At 36.1% G+C, this 17171-nt stretch overlaps 1 protein-coding gene across 5 annotated transcripts in view; it reads left to right on the forward strand.

Moving 5' to 3' along the window:
• The first annotated feature begins 1489 nt into the window (after positions 1-1489).
• Positions 1490-17171, forward strand: part of LOC306873443 (rap guanine nucleotide exchange factor 2-like) — a 47956-nt gene continuing 32274 nt past the window's right edge. The window contains exon 1 of one of the 5 annotated variants that reach the window (XM_079422732.1): positions 1490-2165. In XM_079422732.1, coding sequence (XP_079278858.1) covers positions 2097-2165 — 69 coding nt within the window. In that variant the 5' untranslated portion in view covers positions 1490-2096. The remainder of the gene's footprint in view (positions 2166-17171) is intronic. The other 4 variants (XM_079422731.1, XM_079422734.1, XM_079422733.1 and 1 more) reach the window with 4 other exon arrangements.

A 17171-nucleotide genomic window follows, 5' to 3' on the forward strand; every position in this document is an offset into this window, starting at 1 on the left:
CACCAAATGAATGCTTTCTATAATAGATGGTCACAAACACACACACTGGTTTCACTATATGATAGAGGACACAATAAATGCTAAACCTCAAACCAAACCCTACCTGTAAACCGGTTGGCATTATTGAATTTAAAAACACAAAGGATTTGAAAAATGAGAACCACTTTAAATGTCTTGACAAGACAGTTTTTGACATATTTTTGGCATATTTTACTATTTGTGAACGATATTTTCAAGAATTTGGCCCTCGAATGATAGCCAAACTATCCACACACACACACACACACACACACAGAGACACAGATACACACATTTAGCTAAATAGGGACATGCATGTCATGTGAACAAAAATGTTTCACTTTTAGAATATTAAAAAGAAAACTTTATTTATGCTTTATTTATTAATTGTTTTATCTAATTAAGGACGTCCATGGTTGTCCCAAAGGGAGGTTTGGATTGAGCTCACTTCTGGGAAGACATTTTTACATTAAAAAAACTGTATAAACACCGTAAATATAAAAAAATAAAAAGCGCTATATAAATAAATAAAGGTAAATATGATCATGCAAGATCTTGACTAGACGTTTCTGTCTTTATCAGTTGAACTCCAATTTAAATGATGTGTAAATTATGTCAAATGTAAATTATTTACTTTGAATACCTACTGAGATTTTCATTAAATGAACTTTAATAAATAATAAAATAACAATAAAAGTAAGATAAAACAACAAAGTAAATTTTAGTTATATTTTATTTGATACATTTTTAAAATTATATAATAGCCTATATATAATTTATAAAATGTGTTTTGTTGTTGTTTGTTTGTTTATTTTGTTTGGCATTTCTCGAGCTCACGAACCCTTCGTAGTTCCCTAATAAACCTGCTGGAGAGACCCTCCACTAAACCAACGCCAGTGTTCACTAAATGTACAGTAATCTAGCGCAACCTGCTGGTCGATTTAGGTTTAACACACAAAAAGATAACAGTTTTCACTTCTATAAAACAATTTAAAAACTCTTATATTCTTAATAATATGTCATATCATCAATCTTAAATGCCATATAAAACACCTCCCAAAGTATAGCTTTAGTAAAGGTTTAATCATATTGCTTAGAATGTTGTTCACATCTTAAATTGTTTATGAATATGTAATTTTAAATGAACAATGAGGCTAAGTGTTATTGATGTCTAAAAGTCTAGCTCGTTGTTGATTACTGTCACATATTTAATTTGCCATGTAGGGCCTAGCCTACATCTGATAGCAATCTTTGTTGTAAATAAGATATTTATACCGGTTGTGAACCAAGAACAGTTGGTTTTAAATAAACTGATTTTTTGAATTGAAAACAAATAATGTGCGTTTAGATTCTGGATGTTTTCTGGTAATGTTGTTGTCCACTGGTCGCCGCTTCATGCCGCTCCAGGATCACAGTTCTACCTCAAAGTTTGGCTGAACTTATTGTCCACTGGGGGCGCTAGAGGCCGGCCGTTTAATATCTTGGTTAAAATCTTGTGAATCACGGCGTTGTCACAGGTCCAGCTTCACCCCGCCCGTCCGTCCGTCCGGTGTCCGTCGCGTAGTCGCTATGGACGCATGCCACTTTGTTGAACTACTCCAACTCGGATTAACGGAAGTTTAGCGTCGGCTTCGTCTTCGACGCAACAGAAGAGACTCTCCGGACGCGGAGCGACCCCGAAACGCCTGTAGCGTGATACCCGTGAACAAGACAATGCTCAGACATTCGTGGACGTGTTTTGTTGTTGTATAGTTGTTTCAGTGATGTTACTCGGCGAAACGTGATTCTGTTGCCCTGTAGTTATTAGGATCTCTTTGGGAAGAGATTTTTGAACGCCACAAACTTTTAAGGGTGTAAATATTTGCGCCCTGTCCGCCGCTGCGAGGATCTCCTGTTACCCGTTCTTTGAATACAACTCCAGCCCGGGGCTCAGAAACTGGCCCACGACGAGACATCTGTGTTTTAGGGAACGTTTTGGGGTTTCACAAATGAGTGCTCTGCTTAAACGAAGGAGTCGGGAGCGTTAGAGGAAATGCTCGGACTTTAATAAAGAAGATATTTTGTTGCACGCGGACGGAATGGCGTCATATGTGGACAATAGTTTTCGGCACGCGATCATGAAGAATCCTGCCGACAGGACGCAACAGGTAAGAGACCACTGTGGCCTAGATAAGTTGGGGAACACACTAGATTCTGAGACGCATCTCGAGTCTTTGTGATTGTTTAAGTACTTCGCTGCTAGACAATACATAACATCAATTGTTTTGAGAAACTGTAGACTGTCTAAAAGAAAAAGTTTATACAACTAGAAAACTGTTTATACAACTCAAGCTGACCTAAAACGTCTTAAGAAAACTGTTTATAGAACTCAAGCTGGCTTAATTGTTTCATTTAAACGTTTTAAACATTAAACCTAAATCAGCATGCGATTTATAAATAAAGTAGACGTTTTCGTATACAGTTTATATAAATGTCCGAATAAAACAGTGTCGCCAATTCATAGCGGCATCAGACATTAAATACACTTTCATTTAGACCAGCTTGTTTAAAGGCGCCACAAGCTCCAGTTCTATTCATTTTGGGGAAATTCTGGTGTCCCTTTAGTATGTAACCAAACTAAGTTACTATTTTGTTCCACATCTACGCTCAGTTTTGTCGTAATCGGAGCCCACAGGGTTTCTTAAGATAGTAGTCACACTCATCAGGGTTGGTAGGACCTTGCTTCTGTGGTATTTTAGACCCGTATTGCTCATCTGTCGGAAGGGAGTATTTCCTCACAATGCCCTCCAGTTCAGACTAGATCATCCTCATTTAAAGCATCTGAAATAAACAAATGGCACAGCACCATTTAGCCCCAGACCACAAGCTCATTCGAGTTTCAGCTCTGCAAACTACCAGCATTGTGTGAATATCTGCTGTCTGTGGTCACTTAAAACTACGTTTGAGGTCTGTGTGTGTGATTTTTGGGTTGTGAGTCTCCAGCCCAGGAATTTAACAAATCAAAAGAATGTGAGGAATGTAGTTTATAGCGTTGGCCCTTAAGATCCGGGCCTCTTTGTGCTGCCATGAAGAATTAAAGCACTTCCTTAACGGATTTCATATTTTGCTTGTATTTAGTGTGATATGTTTAGGTACACTGAATACTGTCGCCTAGATAATGATTATGGATCAGGCCCTGGGACCTCTGACTATCAGGCGCCTCAAGCTGAGAGAAACCCAAAAGCCACTGTTTGAATGTGTGCTGGTGACTGTTGGCCCAGTGTGAAATAAATGAAGAGATAAGCACTAAAACCTTCTGAACACATTTTTGCAGCTTTGATGTTGTGTACTGACTTTTGCATAATGCTCTAAAGCAAGCGGCTTTATAGTATTTAAAAAAAAGTGCATCAATGACTCTTTCAATTAGGATTACAGATCATGAGTTTCACTCATGGACGACTGATCTCGGACTGAACAGAAGAAATGAGCTGGAGAAGATTTCTATGTCAAAAGCCTGAGCGAAAAAGATGCCAAGATGTTTTGAACTCTCGAAACTCCAAACAAACTTAGTTTTGGCCTGGTTTTGTTCGAAATCACAACACACCAGTTCGTACTTCAATTTCACTTGTGCCTTTAGTGTATGCCTATACATGTGAGTTTTTTGTTGTTTTGTTGTTGTCTCTTTTGTTGTTTGAAGTAATATTCTCATATTTACAAATTGCAGTAATTTAGAAATCTACTACTGATCCCCAAACGGTGTAAGTTAATGTCAAATACAAAGAGTGCTGTTGTTGTAGCATTCTCATTGGATTTGGTTTATTTTCATTCATTTATTGTGGTGGTCAAACATAGACTGTGGATTAGTGATGATTGTGGCAAATACACCCATTTGTGGTTCTAGTAGAATTATATTGGAAATATGATTCTTTAAAGTTTTTTTTAAACATGTAGATGAAAAGATTGTCAATTAATATTATATCAAAATATACACAAAAGTCCTTTTGATTTATGTGGTAAATTTAAATCCATTAACATGATCCCAAAACAATTTTGAACCAGATGTAGTTTTCTTTTGTCCTTTTAATTATTAATATTTTTTACAAACAATACTCCCTCTCTCACTGACACTTTGCATACAGTAAAAGTTGTGATTAAATGGAAGTAGCAACATCTCTTCTCTTCTGTTTTGTGCCAAAAAAAGGTAACTTGTAGTAAATTTTGGAAGGGTGGCTTTTAAACAGACTAAATGATAGAAGTAGTCTTGTATTCGTCACCAGAAAGAAGTATGTTTTCACTGCTATTATTTTAAATGAAGAGGTCAGAAAAATGAGAAACACACGGATGAATCATTCACAATAAGATCAGTAGCATGCATTTACAAAATAGGATAAATTGTCATTTAATGCTGACTTTAAAAGAGGTCATATACACTGAACAAAATTATAAACGCAACACTTTTGTTTTTGCCCCCATTTTTCATGAGCTGAACTCAAAGATCTAAGACTTTTTCTATGTACACAAAAGGCCTATTTCTCTCAAATATTGTTCACAAATCTGTCTAAATCTGTGTTAGTGAGCACTTCTCCTTTGCCAAGATAATCCATCCACCTCACAGGTGTGGCATATCAAGATGCTGATTAGACAGCATGATTATTGCACAGGTGTGCCTTAGGCTGGCCACAATAAAAGGCCACTCTAAAATGTGTGGGTTTTATCACACAGCACAATGCCACAGATGTTGCAAGTTTTGAGGGAGCGTGCAATTGGCATGCTGACTGCAGGAATGTCCACCAGAGCTGTTGCCCCTGAATTGAATGTTCATTTCTCTACCATAAGCCGCCCCCAAAGGCGTTTCAGAGAATTTGGCAGTACATCCAACCGGCCTCACAACCGCAGACCACATGTAACCACACCAGCCCAGGACCTCCACATCCAGCATCTTCACCTCCAAGATCATCTGAGACCAGACACCTGGACAGCTGCTGCAGCAATCGGTTTGAATAACCAAAGAATTTCTGCACAAACTGTCAGAAACCGTCTCAGGGAAGCTCATCTGCATGCTCGTCGTTCTCATCGGGGTCTCGACCTGACTGCAGTTTGTCATCGTAACCGACTTGAGTGGGCAAATACTCGCATTCAATGGCGTCTGGCACTTTGGAGAGGTGTTCTCTTCACGGATGAATCCCGGTTTTCACTGTACAGGGCAGATGGCAGACAGCGTGTATGGTGTCGTGTGGGTGAGCAGTTTGCTGATGTCAACGTTGTGGATCGAGTGGCCCATGGTGGCAGTGGGGTTATGGTATGGGCAGGCGTATGTTATGGACAACGAACACAGGTGCATTTTATTGATGCCATTTTGAATGCACAGAGATACCGTGACGAGATCCTGAGGCCCATTGTTGTGCCATTCATCCACGACCATCACCTCATGTTTCAGCATGATAATGCACGGCCCCATGTTGCAAGGATCTGTACTAGGGCTGAGCAATTAATTGCATTTGCGATATCGCGATATGAAAACTATTTTTCAACCGCAGAGGCTGCGATTACACTGTCACGTGACACGCGAGAGTAAAGAGGTGTGTTCGACTTGAAGATCCATCGGTGTATGACATCAAAGTACGGTGAGAGAAAGCATAAGGAGACGTCCGCTCTCTTATAGCTCTCGCAGTATTTGATGACACGCAGCGATTGGTCTAGCTGCGCTGCTTCAAGTCGAACACATCTAAGCAGTCTTCAGATGAAGGATCAATTTGGCACACTATGTTGCCAAGTCCGCAGTTTGCGGTCTTTCATATCATGCAGAATTGACACGCTACATGTAAATGAAATCATTTGTTGTATTTTCCTGTCAAAATAACGGAGTTCCTTTTGGAATTCTTCAGCTTTAAGAACTGCCGGGATTCCCGGTAGTGGGCGGGACTAATGCGCAAACGGCAATCTCATAGGCTGGTGCTCACCTATTATCCTCCCTGTTTTGATTTCAGCAAATCAGTTTGAGCGAACGCAGACAACCTGATTAATATTCATGAACCCAACAGCTCAATAATCCTTAGCACGTTTTATATTGTTCTTATTAGTAGTAGAATTCGTAGTAGTTTTATCTTATCAGTATTATTTGTATTTTTTTCCCCCCTTTTTTTTTTTTTTTTAGAAACACTAAATGACAAACAATATCTTAAGCAAATCTATCTATCTATCTATCTATCATTAAAATTAATATTAGTCTGGTGAGTAAACTAAAAAAAAATTATATATATAAAAAAAAAAAACTGCCATTTTCCAAACATAAGCGCTCTCTCTCTCTCTCTCTCTCTCTCTCTCTCTCTCTCTCTCTCTCTATCTATTAGGGGTGGCACGGTACACAGATGTCACGGTTCGGTACGTACCTCGGTTCGGGGGTCACGGTTCGATTACAATTTCGGTACAACAGGGAAAAAAAAGACATCTACTTTGCTCAGTTTCTTTTATTTTGATGTGAAAATGCTAAATATTATTACATGTTATATATATAAAATCTGTTTTGTTTTCATTGTGAGTGTACACAAATAAAAGCAGACCTTTAACTACAAGCAACAGCACAAATAAAAATACAATAGAGTAAAGATACAAATAAAATAATCAGTGATTTTCAGGGGGTTTTTTAGGTACAGAAATTGAAGTACGATTAAAGTAATCAAAGGTAAAACAGCATTGCATATTTGACCGTATAAATTAAAGATTACTCTTTATTAAAGTTACAAAAGCGATTCAATCAAGAGCAGTGAGTGATTTCTTTGTTGTTGCTGTTTATTTAATATTAACTGTCACTTTAAGAGAAAGCACTGATACTGTACGTCCAGCCGGCTATGTCTGCTATAGGATACTTACCAAGACGGGCATTTTGACAGAATTTTGTGTGAATTTATCCATTAAAACACAATACTTCAGAGAGAGCTTCATATTTGCGCGCGTTCTGAGGCGCAGGTTTGCACGCTTCTGATGAGCGCACGCACAAATCTTCTCACTGCGCGCGCGAGCTCGCGTCCTCTGGCTCTTAAATATTTGAGCTGGCAAAGCTTACATGACTTTAGTCTAAACACCGATATCAACGTGTGCTGTTCAGGTCTCACCTGTGCGCGCGCTATCAGCACCCAGGTGATGACGGAATAAATGCTCATATTCCAGCATACGGCACTCGCATTGAACAAGAGTGAATGATTTGTCCACTTATTTTTTTTTTTTCTTTCTCATCGCTGTTGTTATAATGTACTGGGAAGCCAGAATGCGCATCCATTAACAGAAACATACATTAGCCGAACCCTATTTGTTTTACGTGTTATTTATAACAAACCACATGCGTTGTCAGAATTCAGTTGAACCGCGGTCCTAGCGCGTGCCGAACCGTGTGTGGAGAACCGTGCGGTTCGGTTTTTTTCCGCGAACCGTGCCACCCCTACTATCTATCTATCTATCTATTATTAAAATTAATATTAGTCTGGTGAGTAAACTAAAAAAAATTACAAGCCAATGGAGATTCTATTGCCAAGTAGAGGGTTGATAATATTTACAATAATCAATTGAATTTGATAGGTGTCTCTCACATTGTCCCACAGAAACATTAAAATAGTGTAGATCAGTGTACAATGTTTTATAATAAAAATGTATTCTATTTAGGGACTGTTTCATTCATTTAACATATTTAAAATTGGAGGCATCCAAGTCATTTGACACATTTGAACATAAAAAAAAAAAAAAAGTAACAATAGTTACTTTCCCTAGTAATTAGTTTCTTTTATAATGATGTAACTCGGTTACTGTTTGTGAGAAGTAACTAGTAATATAACTAATTACTTTTTTAAAGTACCGTGCCCAACACTGTATACTATACAATGATTTATTGTCTTTTTTGAATAATACAGAATATAAAAAGCTTTAAAAAATAATTGCATATTAAATCGCAATATTGGTTAAAAAAATCGCAATTCGATTTTCCAAAATCGTTCAGCCCTAATCTGTACACCATTCCTGGAAGCTGAAAACATCCCAGCTCTTGCATGGCCAGCATACTCAACAAAAGTGTTGTTTATAATTTTGTTCAGTGTAGTTTTCATAAATATTTTTGTCAGGTAATATATTATGGGGTAGCACAGCAGTGGTGGGAAAAAGGACAGGAATGTAGATTGTGCGATAATTTGGTAAGCTGCCAATAGTATTTGATGTAGTTATCCATAAGGACTTGCAACTTTTTTTTCTTTGTCATTTTCCTGTTTCTTTTTTATTTACCATAATCTTTTGCACAGATGCCATCATTTAGACAAGCAAATGTGCCATTGCTGCAGTTGGTTTATGGTCAGGGCCTGTTTGTGAAACGGTGGCACAGGTCAAAGAATTAGTCACACTGTTGCAGAAATATATTTCCACTAGGTCTGTGCAGTATATTTGTGCTTATTCGAATAAATCTTGCTTACTCTGATGCTGGTTTTGCTTTAATCAGAGTTTAAGAAACATTTTAACACTTTCTTACTTGCAAGACAAAACCGGTCTAATGAGACTTCAGAAAACACTTTGAAATCACTGTGCTTGTGACAATGTTTCTTAATTTTTCTAAGTAAAATAATTGTGACTCACAAGAATTTAATTCTGCCCTAATTCACACTATAATCAATTGTTTTGCCTATATATCTTTTCGATCTTGTGTTTTTCTCTCTTCCTGCTTTCTTTCACACACTCATTCAGTCTCATACATGGTTAAGATGCCAGATGCCCACAATGAGAGCGGAAAGCCATGCTGAAACGTACTTATGATTGTGTCTGCACAACATTCTCACAATGTGTGTGTGTGTGTGTGTGCGTGCGTGCATGTAAGGAAGTGTGTTTGTCTGCCGTTTGCTATTATCCATTTGTAAACATTTCAGGATATTGAAGCTTTGCCCTTGCTAGAGACTCCATTCTCTCCTTATATAACCAATTGTCTGTGTTCCCCTGCCAGTTAATGTTTTATAAGCCTGTTATGTCCATGTGCACACACATATTAGGGAAAGTGTGTGTACAACAGGGGCTTTGGAGTTTTAAGGTGTTACTTCCTCATGTAATGACCCTAGCCTTGGTGTGCTTGCTGCTGAGAGCAACAGGAAAAGAGCAGAAGAATGAGATGTACTGAGATAGCAGCGAAGTAGAAGAAAAGGAGGAAGAGGGAACAAGAGACAAACAGAAAAGCGAAAACAACTCGACTGAGATTGAAATCTAGGCACTAAACTTTAGTATTTATTCCTGTTTTAGTGTTAAATGTAAGGCTAAAGGTGTTGTAATTCTTAAATCAGACTGGAAATACAGATTTGGATTTACTAATATGATTACTGTTAATGTATACATTCAGAGCAGGGGCTCAAATATATGAACCACAAGCTGAATAAGACCTGCAAAGGAATAAAATCTGACTTGAGTGCTTTTAGTTTAAAAGAGGTTTTAAACTATTTATTAATTTTTCATTCATTTTTAATATTTGTATGAAATATTCATATTTTATCTGTAGTTAAAAGCTAAAGTTATCCAGCCCATCATTTCTTTCTTTATTTCTTGCTTTCTTTCTTTCAATATTTGCTAATTCCCAGCATTGTAAATGTCATCTAAAGTCTCTTGCCTTTAATTGTGCATATTGTTGTTTCTATATGGGTGATTCTCACGAAATCCAGGTTTAGAAGGGTTCAGGCATCAGAATTTTTAAAATGCCCTTGAAGCCAATTTTCTTTTTGCACATATAAGATTAAGGTCTGAACTTACTATAACCATCATTTTTAGAAGATTTTAAAAAAAATTCCTATATAATTATTTACATTTTTTAGATGAAGTCCATAAAAAATTATCATTACCGCAACATGACATTACATTAAATATATGGTTAAAAGTGTATTTTTTGGCTAATGTTAAAGTAGACTCTTATTACTTATGCTCAAAACTATGTAAAACTCTGGAGAGATTATTTTTTTATATTTATTATTTTTTGTAATTTCCTTGTTTTCTCTCATTACCGAAACACACGTGATGATTTACAGTTTCTTTTATTTAATTGTTTCACTAAAAGATAACGTATACATTTGTTATGTAGCAGACCTTAAATAAGTAGTGTTGTATAATATGTATATACATTTTAAAACAAAATATTTTATCTAATTATTACTTAATTTGTAAAAAAGATCCATGTTGCGGTAATGAAAATGCCATTTCGGTAATGAGGATCAATGTTTCGGAAATGAGATTTAGCTCACACATTCACTGTTGACAAAGGGGTTTGATGCCTAACCCTATTTTACATATTTAAAACACATACAGGTTTTAAAAGAACATTTATTTCATTTATTTAGTTTAACCTTCTTATAACCTTAGTTTCCTGTTCACACTCACTGCATTTGGGGTATATATGACCCCAAAATTTAAAGAATGATTGTGAAAAAAATGTACATTTTTAATAATACATATAATATATTATTTTTTTTGTTTACTTCTCATCTGTACAGTAATGCTGTGTTTTTGGATATACAAAGTACTTTTGTACCTATTTACCACACAATTCCTCAACTATACCATTAGCTTGCATGTAAAATATTATTTTTTTATGAAAAAAATACTTAAACAATGATCTAAATTAAATATAAGTTGTTTCTGGATATTGATCTAGGTGTTAGCTGTACAATTCTGCCATCTGTTGGTCAAAGACAAACCTTTAGGAATTAAAATTTAAGAAAGAAATTGTATTGTCCATAGATACCCAGAAGAGGGCAATAGAGATCCATTCATTTTACTGGATGTAGCCAACTGCTCATATTATAACTTTTGTGATAGATTTTGTGAATTTATACATGTATAAACATTATTAAAGACATTAAAAATAAATATTCTTTCAAATAGTAGAATTTTGGTCGTTTTTGAAGCGATTTGAAATGTCTGTTTTTACAAAATACCACAGAAATTGCCACATAAGAAACACCTAAAGGACAAGACTTAGAATCAGATTGTAGTTGAATATTATTTATTTTAATGAACCAAATGTCTCAAATGGCTCAGAGTCATCGCCCTCAGTGTCTTCCAGGCATGATTCAGTTTCACTTGAATCAAGCAGGCAATCTAAAGTCTCCAGGAGAGTGTAACGCTTTGCCATACTGACACAGAATGAACTGTGTGACACCAAAGACCCTCTTTTATACCTTTGGTGTGGGAACTATTTCTTTGTTTTCAAAATAAAGTTGCAGCTCTTAGATCTCAGAGTAAACTTTCTCAAAGTTGAACAGGTCAGTTGCCTTTCATCTCTCCCTTGCTCTCTCTGTCTGTCTGTGTGTGTGTGTGTGTGTGTGTGTGTGTGCGCGTGTGTGTGTGTGTGTGTGTGTGTGTGTGCGCATGTGTGTGTGCGCGTGCGCATGTGTGTGTGCATTAGGTCTCACCCCTTTTATCTTTGTTCTGCATTTGTGGCTGATTTTATTTGGCTGTGGCAGTCATACCTGTCTGTGTGTGTGTGTGTGTGTGTGTGTGTGTATTGAGTGAGCATGTCTTTTCTACATTGCATTTTTGCTCTAGTACCAGGCCTTCATTTCTGTGTGGAAATTTTCAGATTTATGCTGGAATTATTGATTTTATTTGTCAATTTCTAAAAAAAATGCTTTCAATTGGAGTCACACCTGTGTGTGTGTTTGTGTGCGTGAGCATGTGTGTGTGCAAGTGATCATGTTCGTTCCACATTACATTTGTGCTCTAGTACCAGGACTTCATTGTGGTATGGAAATTTTCAGGTTTATTCTGGATTTATAGATTTTTTTTGACAAATGAAAAATAAAAAACATTTTTTTTTTTATTTTCCCATTCATTTCAATGTGGGGTCATATTGACCCCAAAGGTCATGAGTGTGACTTTTTTTTTTACATACCTTTAGAACAACCAAATCAAGCCCAGTTTTTTTGTGTGTGTATGGATAGATAATTTAGAAAAAGTCACAAGATTTTATTCCACTGAGATAAAGGGAACCATTATTTTTAACTAAAGAAAAGTCGCTTGGGGTCATATTGACCCCAGAGGATAACTTAAGGTTAAGTATTACAATTCTAGTATAACATACAATCATGTGTTCATGAGAACGTTTTCAATGTAACATACTATCATGTGGTCCTGAGAAACATTTAAATGTAACAGCATCATGTGCTCTTGTAAAAAGATTTTAGTTTAGCTAAAACACTTTGGTCCTGACATTCAACCACACAACCTTTTTCTGAGAATAATTTCATGTGAAGAACTTGAATGGCAGCAACTCGATTTATGATTGGTCAAACAACTAAAACAAACAACTGGAACGACTGCTTTATACCAATCACGTTTCCCCCCAACTGTAACTCATTCATGAGCGTTTTTTGTGTTTTGCCCATATGTCAGGTAAAATGCAGAAATGTCTAGCAGAGGAGGTGACAGGAAGTGGTTCTGGGATAAAAGAATGGCCATTATGTTCAGTTATGCACTCAATACTTGGTCGGGAATCCTTTTGCAGAAATGACTGCTTCAATGCGGCGTGGCATGGAGGCAATCAGCCTGTGGCACTGCTGAGGTGTTATGGAGGCCCAGGATGCTTCGATAGCGGCCTTAAGCTCATCCAGAGTGTTGGGTCTTGCGTCTCTCAACTTTCTCTTCACAATATCCCACAGATTCTCTATGGGGTTCAGGTCAGGAGAGTTGGCAGGCCAATTGAGCACAGTAATACCATGGTCAGTAAACCATTTACCAGTGGTTTTGGCACTGTGAGCAGGTGCCAGGTCGTGCTGAAAAATGAAATCTTCATCTCCATAAAGCTTTTCAGCAGATGGAAGCATGAAGTGCTCCAAAATCTCCTGATAGCTAGCTGCATTGACCCTGCCCTTGATAAAACACAGTGGACCAACACCAGCATCACTGACTGTGGGTACTTGACACTGGACTTCAGGCATTTTGGCATTTCCCTCTCCCCAGTCTTCCTCCAGACTCTGGCAGCTTGATTTCCGAATGACATGCAAAATTTGCTTTCATCCGAAAAAAGTACTTTGGACCACTGAGCAACAGTCCAGTGCTGCTTCTCTGTAGCCCAGGTCAGGCGCTTCTGCCGCTGTTTCTGGTTCAAAAGTGGCTTGACCTGGGGAATGCGGCACCTGTAGCCCATTTCCTGCACACGCCTGTACACGGTGGCTCTGGATGTTTCTACTCCAGACTCAGTCCACTGCTTCCGCAGGTCCCCCAAGGTCTGGAATCGGTCCTTCTCCACAATCTTCCTCAGGGTCCGGTCACCTCTTCTCGTTGTGCTGCGTTTTCTGCCACACTTTTTCCTTCCCACAGACTTCCCACTGAGGTGCCTTGATACAGCACTCTGGGAACAGCCTATTCGTTCAGAAATGTCTTTCTGTGTCTTACCCTCTTGCTTGAGGGTGTCAATGATGGCCTTCTGGACAGCAGTCAGGTCGGCAGTCTTACCCATGATTGCGGTTTTGAGTAATGAACCAGGCTGGGAGTTTTTAAAAGCCTCAGGAATCTTTTGCAGGTGTTTAGAGTTAATTAGTTGATTCAGATGATTAGGTTAATAGCTCGTTTAGAGAACCTTTTCATGATATGCTAATTTTTTGAGATAGGAATTTTGGGTTTTCATGAGCTGTATGCCAAAATCATCAATATTAAAACAATAAAAGGCTTGAACTACTTCAGTTGTGTTGTAATGAGTCTAAAATATATGAAAGTCTAATGTTTATCAGTACATTACAGAAAATAATGAACTTTATCACAATATGCTAATTTTTTTAAAAGGACCTGTAGTAGGTGGCCTATACTGCATTCATAATGCTTTTTGTCGGAGCACTTCATAAAAATGAAAAATTACTAACTCCTGCTGGGGGGTGGGGTTGTAATAGCTATTTTGTTTATCTGTTCAAGAAGTGTTAAGGCAAATATCAAGTTATATTGAAATGAGAAAGAGTTATAGTGCACGTCCCTCCTTCATAAGTCTGTTTGGTAACACTTTATAATAACTGTACACTATTAATCATTAGTTAAGCATTAGTAAACAGTTAATTAATCATTTATAAAGCATTAATAGACATTAATAAGCAGTTTATGAATACAGTTATAAATCCTGTATTCTTGATTTAAAAGCATATCTATAATGTTTAATATTTGTATTTTCATACTTTATTAATTATCAATTTATCATTTCTAAATGAAGTATAGCATTATTTACAAAATAGGTTATTTAGGAGTTGTCAGTGGTTCATAAGATCACTTAGAAAGTGTACGTAAATGATTAATAAACTATTTAAATGTACATTCATACATATTATTATTATTCAGACATATAGTAATAGTTACTTAGTGTGTCAATAAATGCTTTATTAACATGTATTTCTACTGTAATTCATGGTTAGATCAGGTAGTTATAAAGCATTTAGTAGTGGTCTGTTAACTATTTTTGTGAGCTCATCTAAAGTGAGGACTATTTATACTTTGTAAAGCATTTACAAAGGAGATTAAAAGGCTGTTAAATATTTCTATGTTCTGTATCACTGTGTTGTGCTTCTTTCCTTTTTCTGTTTAGAAGATCAGTGAGCCTTTAAATCTCCTTAAATGCTTTACAAAGCATAACTAGTCCTCACTTTACATGACAAGCTCACAAAAATAGTCAACTGATCACTAATAAATGCTTTATAACTACCTGAATTTACTACATTTACTTACTCTTTCTAAGTGATCTTATGAATCAATGACAACACCTAAATAACTGGTTTGTAAAAAATGCAATACTTAATTTATTAATGATCACTGTATCATTTTTAAATTATGAAAATACAATTATTAAACACATTATAGATATGTTTATAAGTCAAGATTAAAGCATTTATAGCCGTATTTATAAACTGCTTACTAATGTCTATTAATGCTTTATAAATGATGAACTGTTAACTAATGCTTAACTAATGATTAGTGTGCAGTTATTATAAAGTGTTACCGTCTGTGTCTCATTACCGAAACATTGAGTATCTCCACCGCAACAGGCCTCCAATTGTTGCGGTGTATGATAATGGTGTTGCGGAGGATGAGTGTCCTTAAACATTCTTGCTAACTGTGGAGGCTAAATGCGGGTTAGCTAAACTTTCCCTCTCTTTTTATATTTAGACCATAATGGGGTATATAGTAATCAAAAAATTAAAACGGAAACATTTTTTAAAACTTCACAAACTCATGTTTCGGTAATGAGAACTAAAAAGTCGTGTATGTATTATGACAAACAAAAATTTTATTTTTATCTGGAGAGAAAAAATAACAACTGCTTACCTGGTAGCCATCTTGAGTGTCACAGTCAATTATGTCCCTTCCAACAAAATTCCTTGAAAATGTTAGTTCCTAGATGACTTAAACAATGGTTGAAAATTGTTGCGTAGGATGAGAAAATTTGTCTTGGACACATTTATATTACTTATTATTGTCACTACATTTACCAATGATCACCAAATACCACATGTTTCTTTACTGTAAATGTTTATAGTATAACATGCACTGAAGCTTTTTATTTTTCTTATTTTTTAATTATAAATATTTCCATCTCAAAGAACCCAAAACCAGTCATGGACACGTTGCGGTAATGAGAAATTTCCCCTTAAATGTGGAAAAAACAACAAAATTTGAATTTATGATGTAATTTGAAATCATGTGCAAAATAGTACATGAAGAGATGTTTATAACTGTATTCTTCTTATTTTGATAGCATTTACTTTTATCATCAAAATGCTTCATGACACCTCATAAGTCTAATTTCGCGAGAATCACCCATATAAGCTCCAAAAGAGCATGTGCTGTGTATATACACTAATGTTGAACAAAATAAAACTCATCCGGAAACGATTTTGACACCTCTGCTTCTGAGGCTTCCATGAAAATTACCCGTGTTCCATAATTACGACATTACATTTCTTCCATTTACCAAAAACTGTGCCATGCAGAAAAAAAACCTTGACATTTATGCCACCCACACACTCATAATCTTTTTTCCTCCAAGCCATAAAAGTGCCATGTTTCATCTGCATGATGAGTTAATGTGAGACATCTGTTTGTCAGGGTTTACTAAATCTTTTGAGCTTGCTGATGGGTTGGAAACATGCATCAAATCTCAGAAAGAACCATCTGCTCCGATCACTTTTGAACCATTATGGGCATTTCAGGCTGTGTAAGGACAGCAGGGCTCTAGACTCATTCTTCCCACTGGTCGCACTTTTGCGACTAATGCTGGGTAATTTATGATTAATATTAGTCGTATTGTAGATAAATTTATTAAATGTCGGAAGAAATCACAGAGAAAAATACAGCTTCCTTGGATAAATGATATGATGCATCAATTAATGAAACAAAGAGATCATGCCTTAAAGACTTTTCTTAAAACTAGACATGAAATAGACTTGCAATTGTTTAAAGGACTGAGAAATCGAGTAACTAAGGAATTTCGTACTTTAAAATCAAATTACTACATTCACATATTATCTGAAGCTAAGGGAAATGGTAACATAATATGGAAACAAATTAATAGTTTAATAAAACCAAAAAGTAAAGCTCAGGATAAATATATTCTTAAAGTTGGAGATGAAATTGTTCATGACTCAAAAAGAATTGAAAAAAAAAAAATTTTTTTTATTCAATCAGTAAAAGATCTTGCATCTAATTTTTTAAAAGTTGAAGTTGATAGGCAGTACATAGACGTGGACGAAGATGCTAATCAATTTGAGAATATAGAGGATAATGTTAATTATTTGATATGCAGGAAGTGGATCAATCTGTAATTATGACAATTATTAATGAATTAAATACTACAGATTCTAAAGAGATATATAATCTTGATATTGTCTTTTTTTTTTTTTAAATGGAAGTGCTTTAGTTAAGCCCCTTACTCATCTAATTAATCTTTCTATCAGAACTGGGCAGTTTCCTGATAGTTGGAAAAAAGCGTTGGTAAAGCCTATTTTCAAATCTGGGAATTCAGATGATATGGTTAACTATAGACCAATTAGTCGTCTTCCAGTTCTTTCTAAAGTGCTGGAAAAGGTTGTATCAGAACATTTTTTGCATCACTTAGAGAATAATAATCTTTTACACCCTTTACAATTTGGTTTTAGACATAACTATTCTACAGAAACAGCTACTTGCTTATTATT

The sequence above is a fragment of the Barbus barbus genome (assembly GCF_936440315.1).
Source record: "Barbus barbus genome assembly, chromosome: 8".
Taxonomy (NCBI): Eukaryota; Metazoa; Chordata; class Actinopteri; order Cypriniformes; family Cyprinidae; genus Barbus; species Barbus barbus.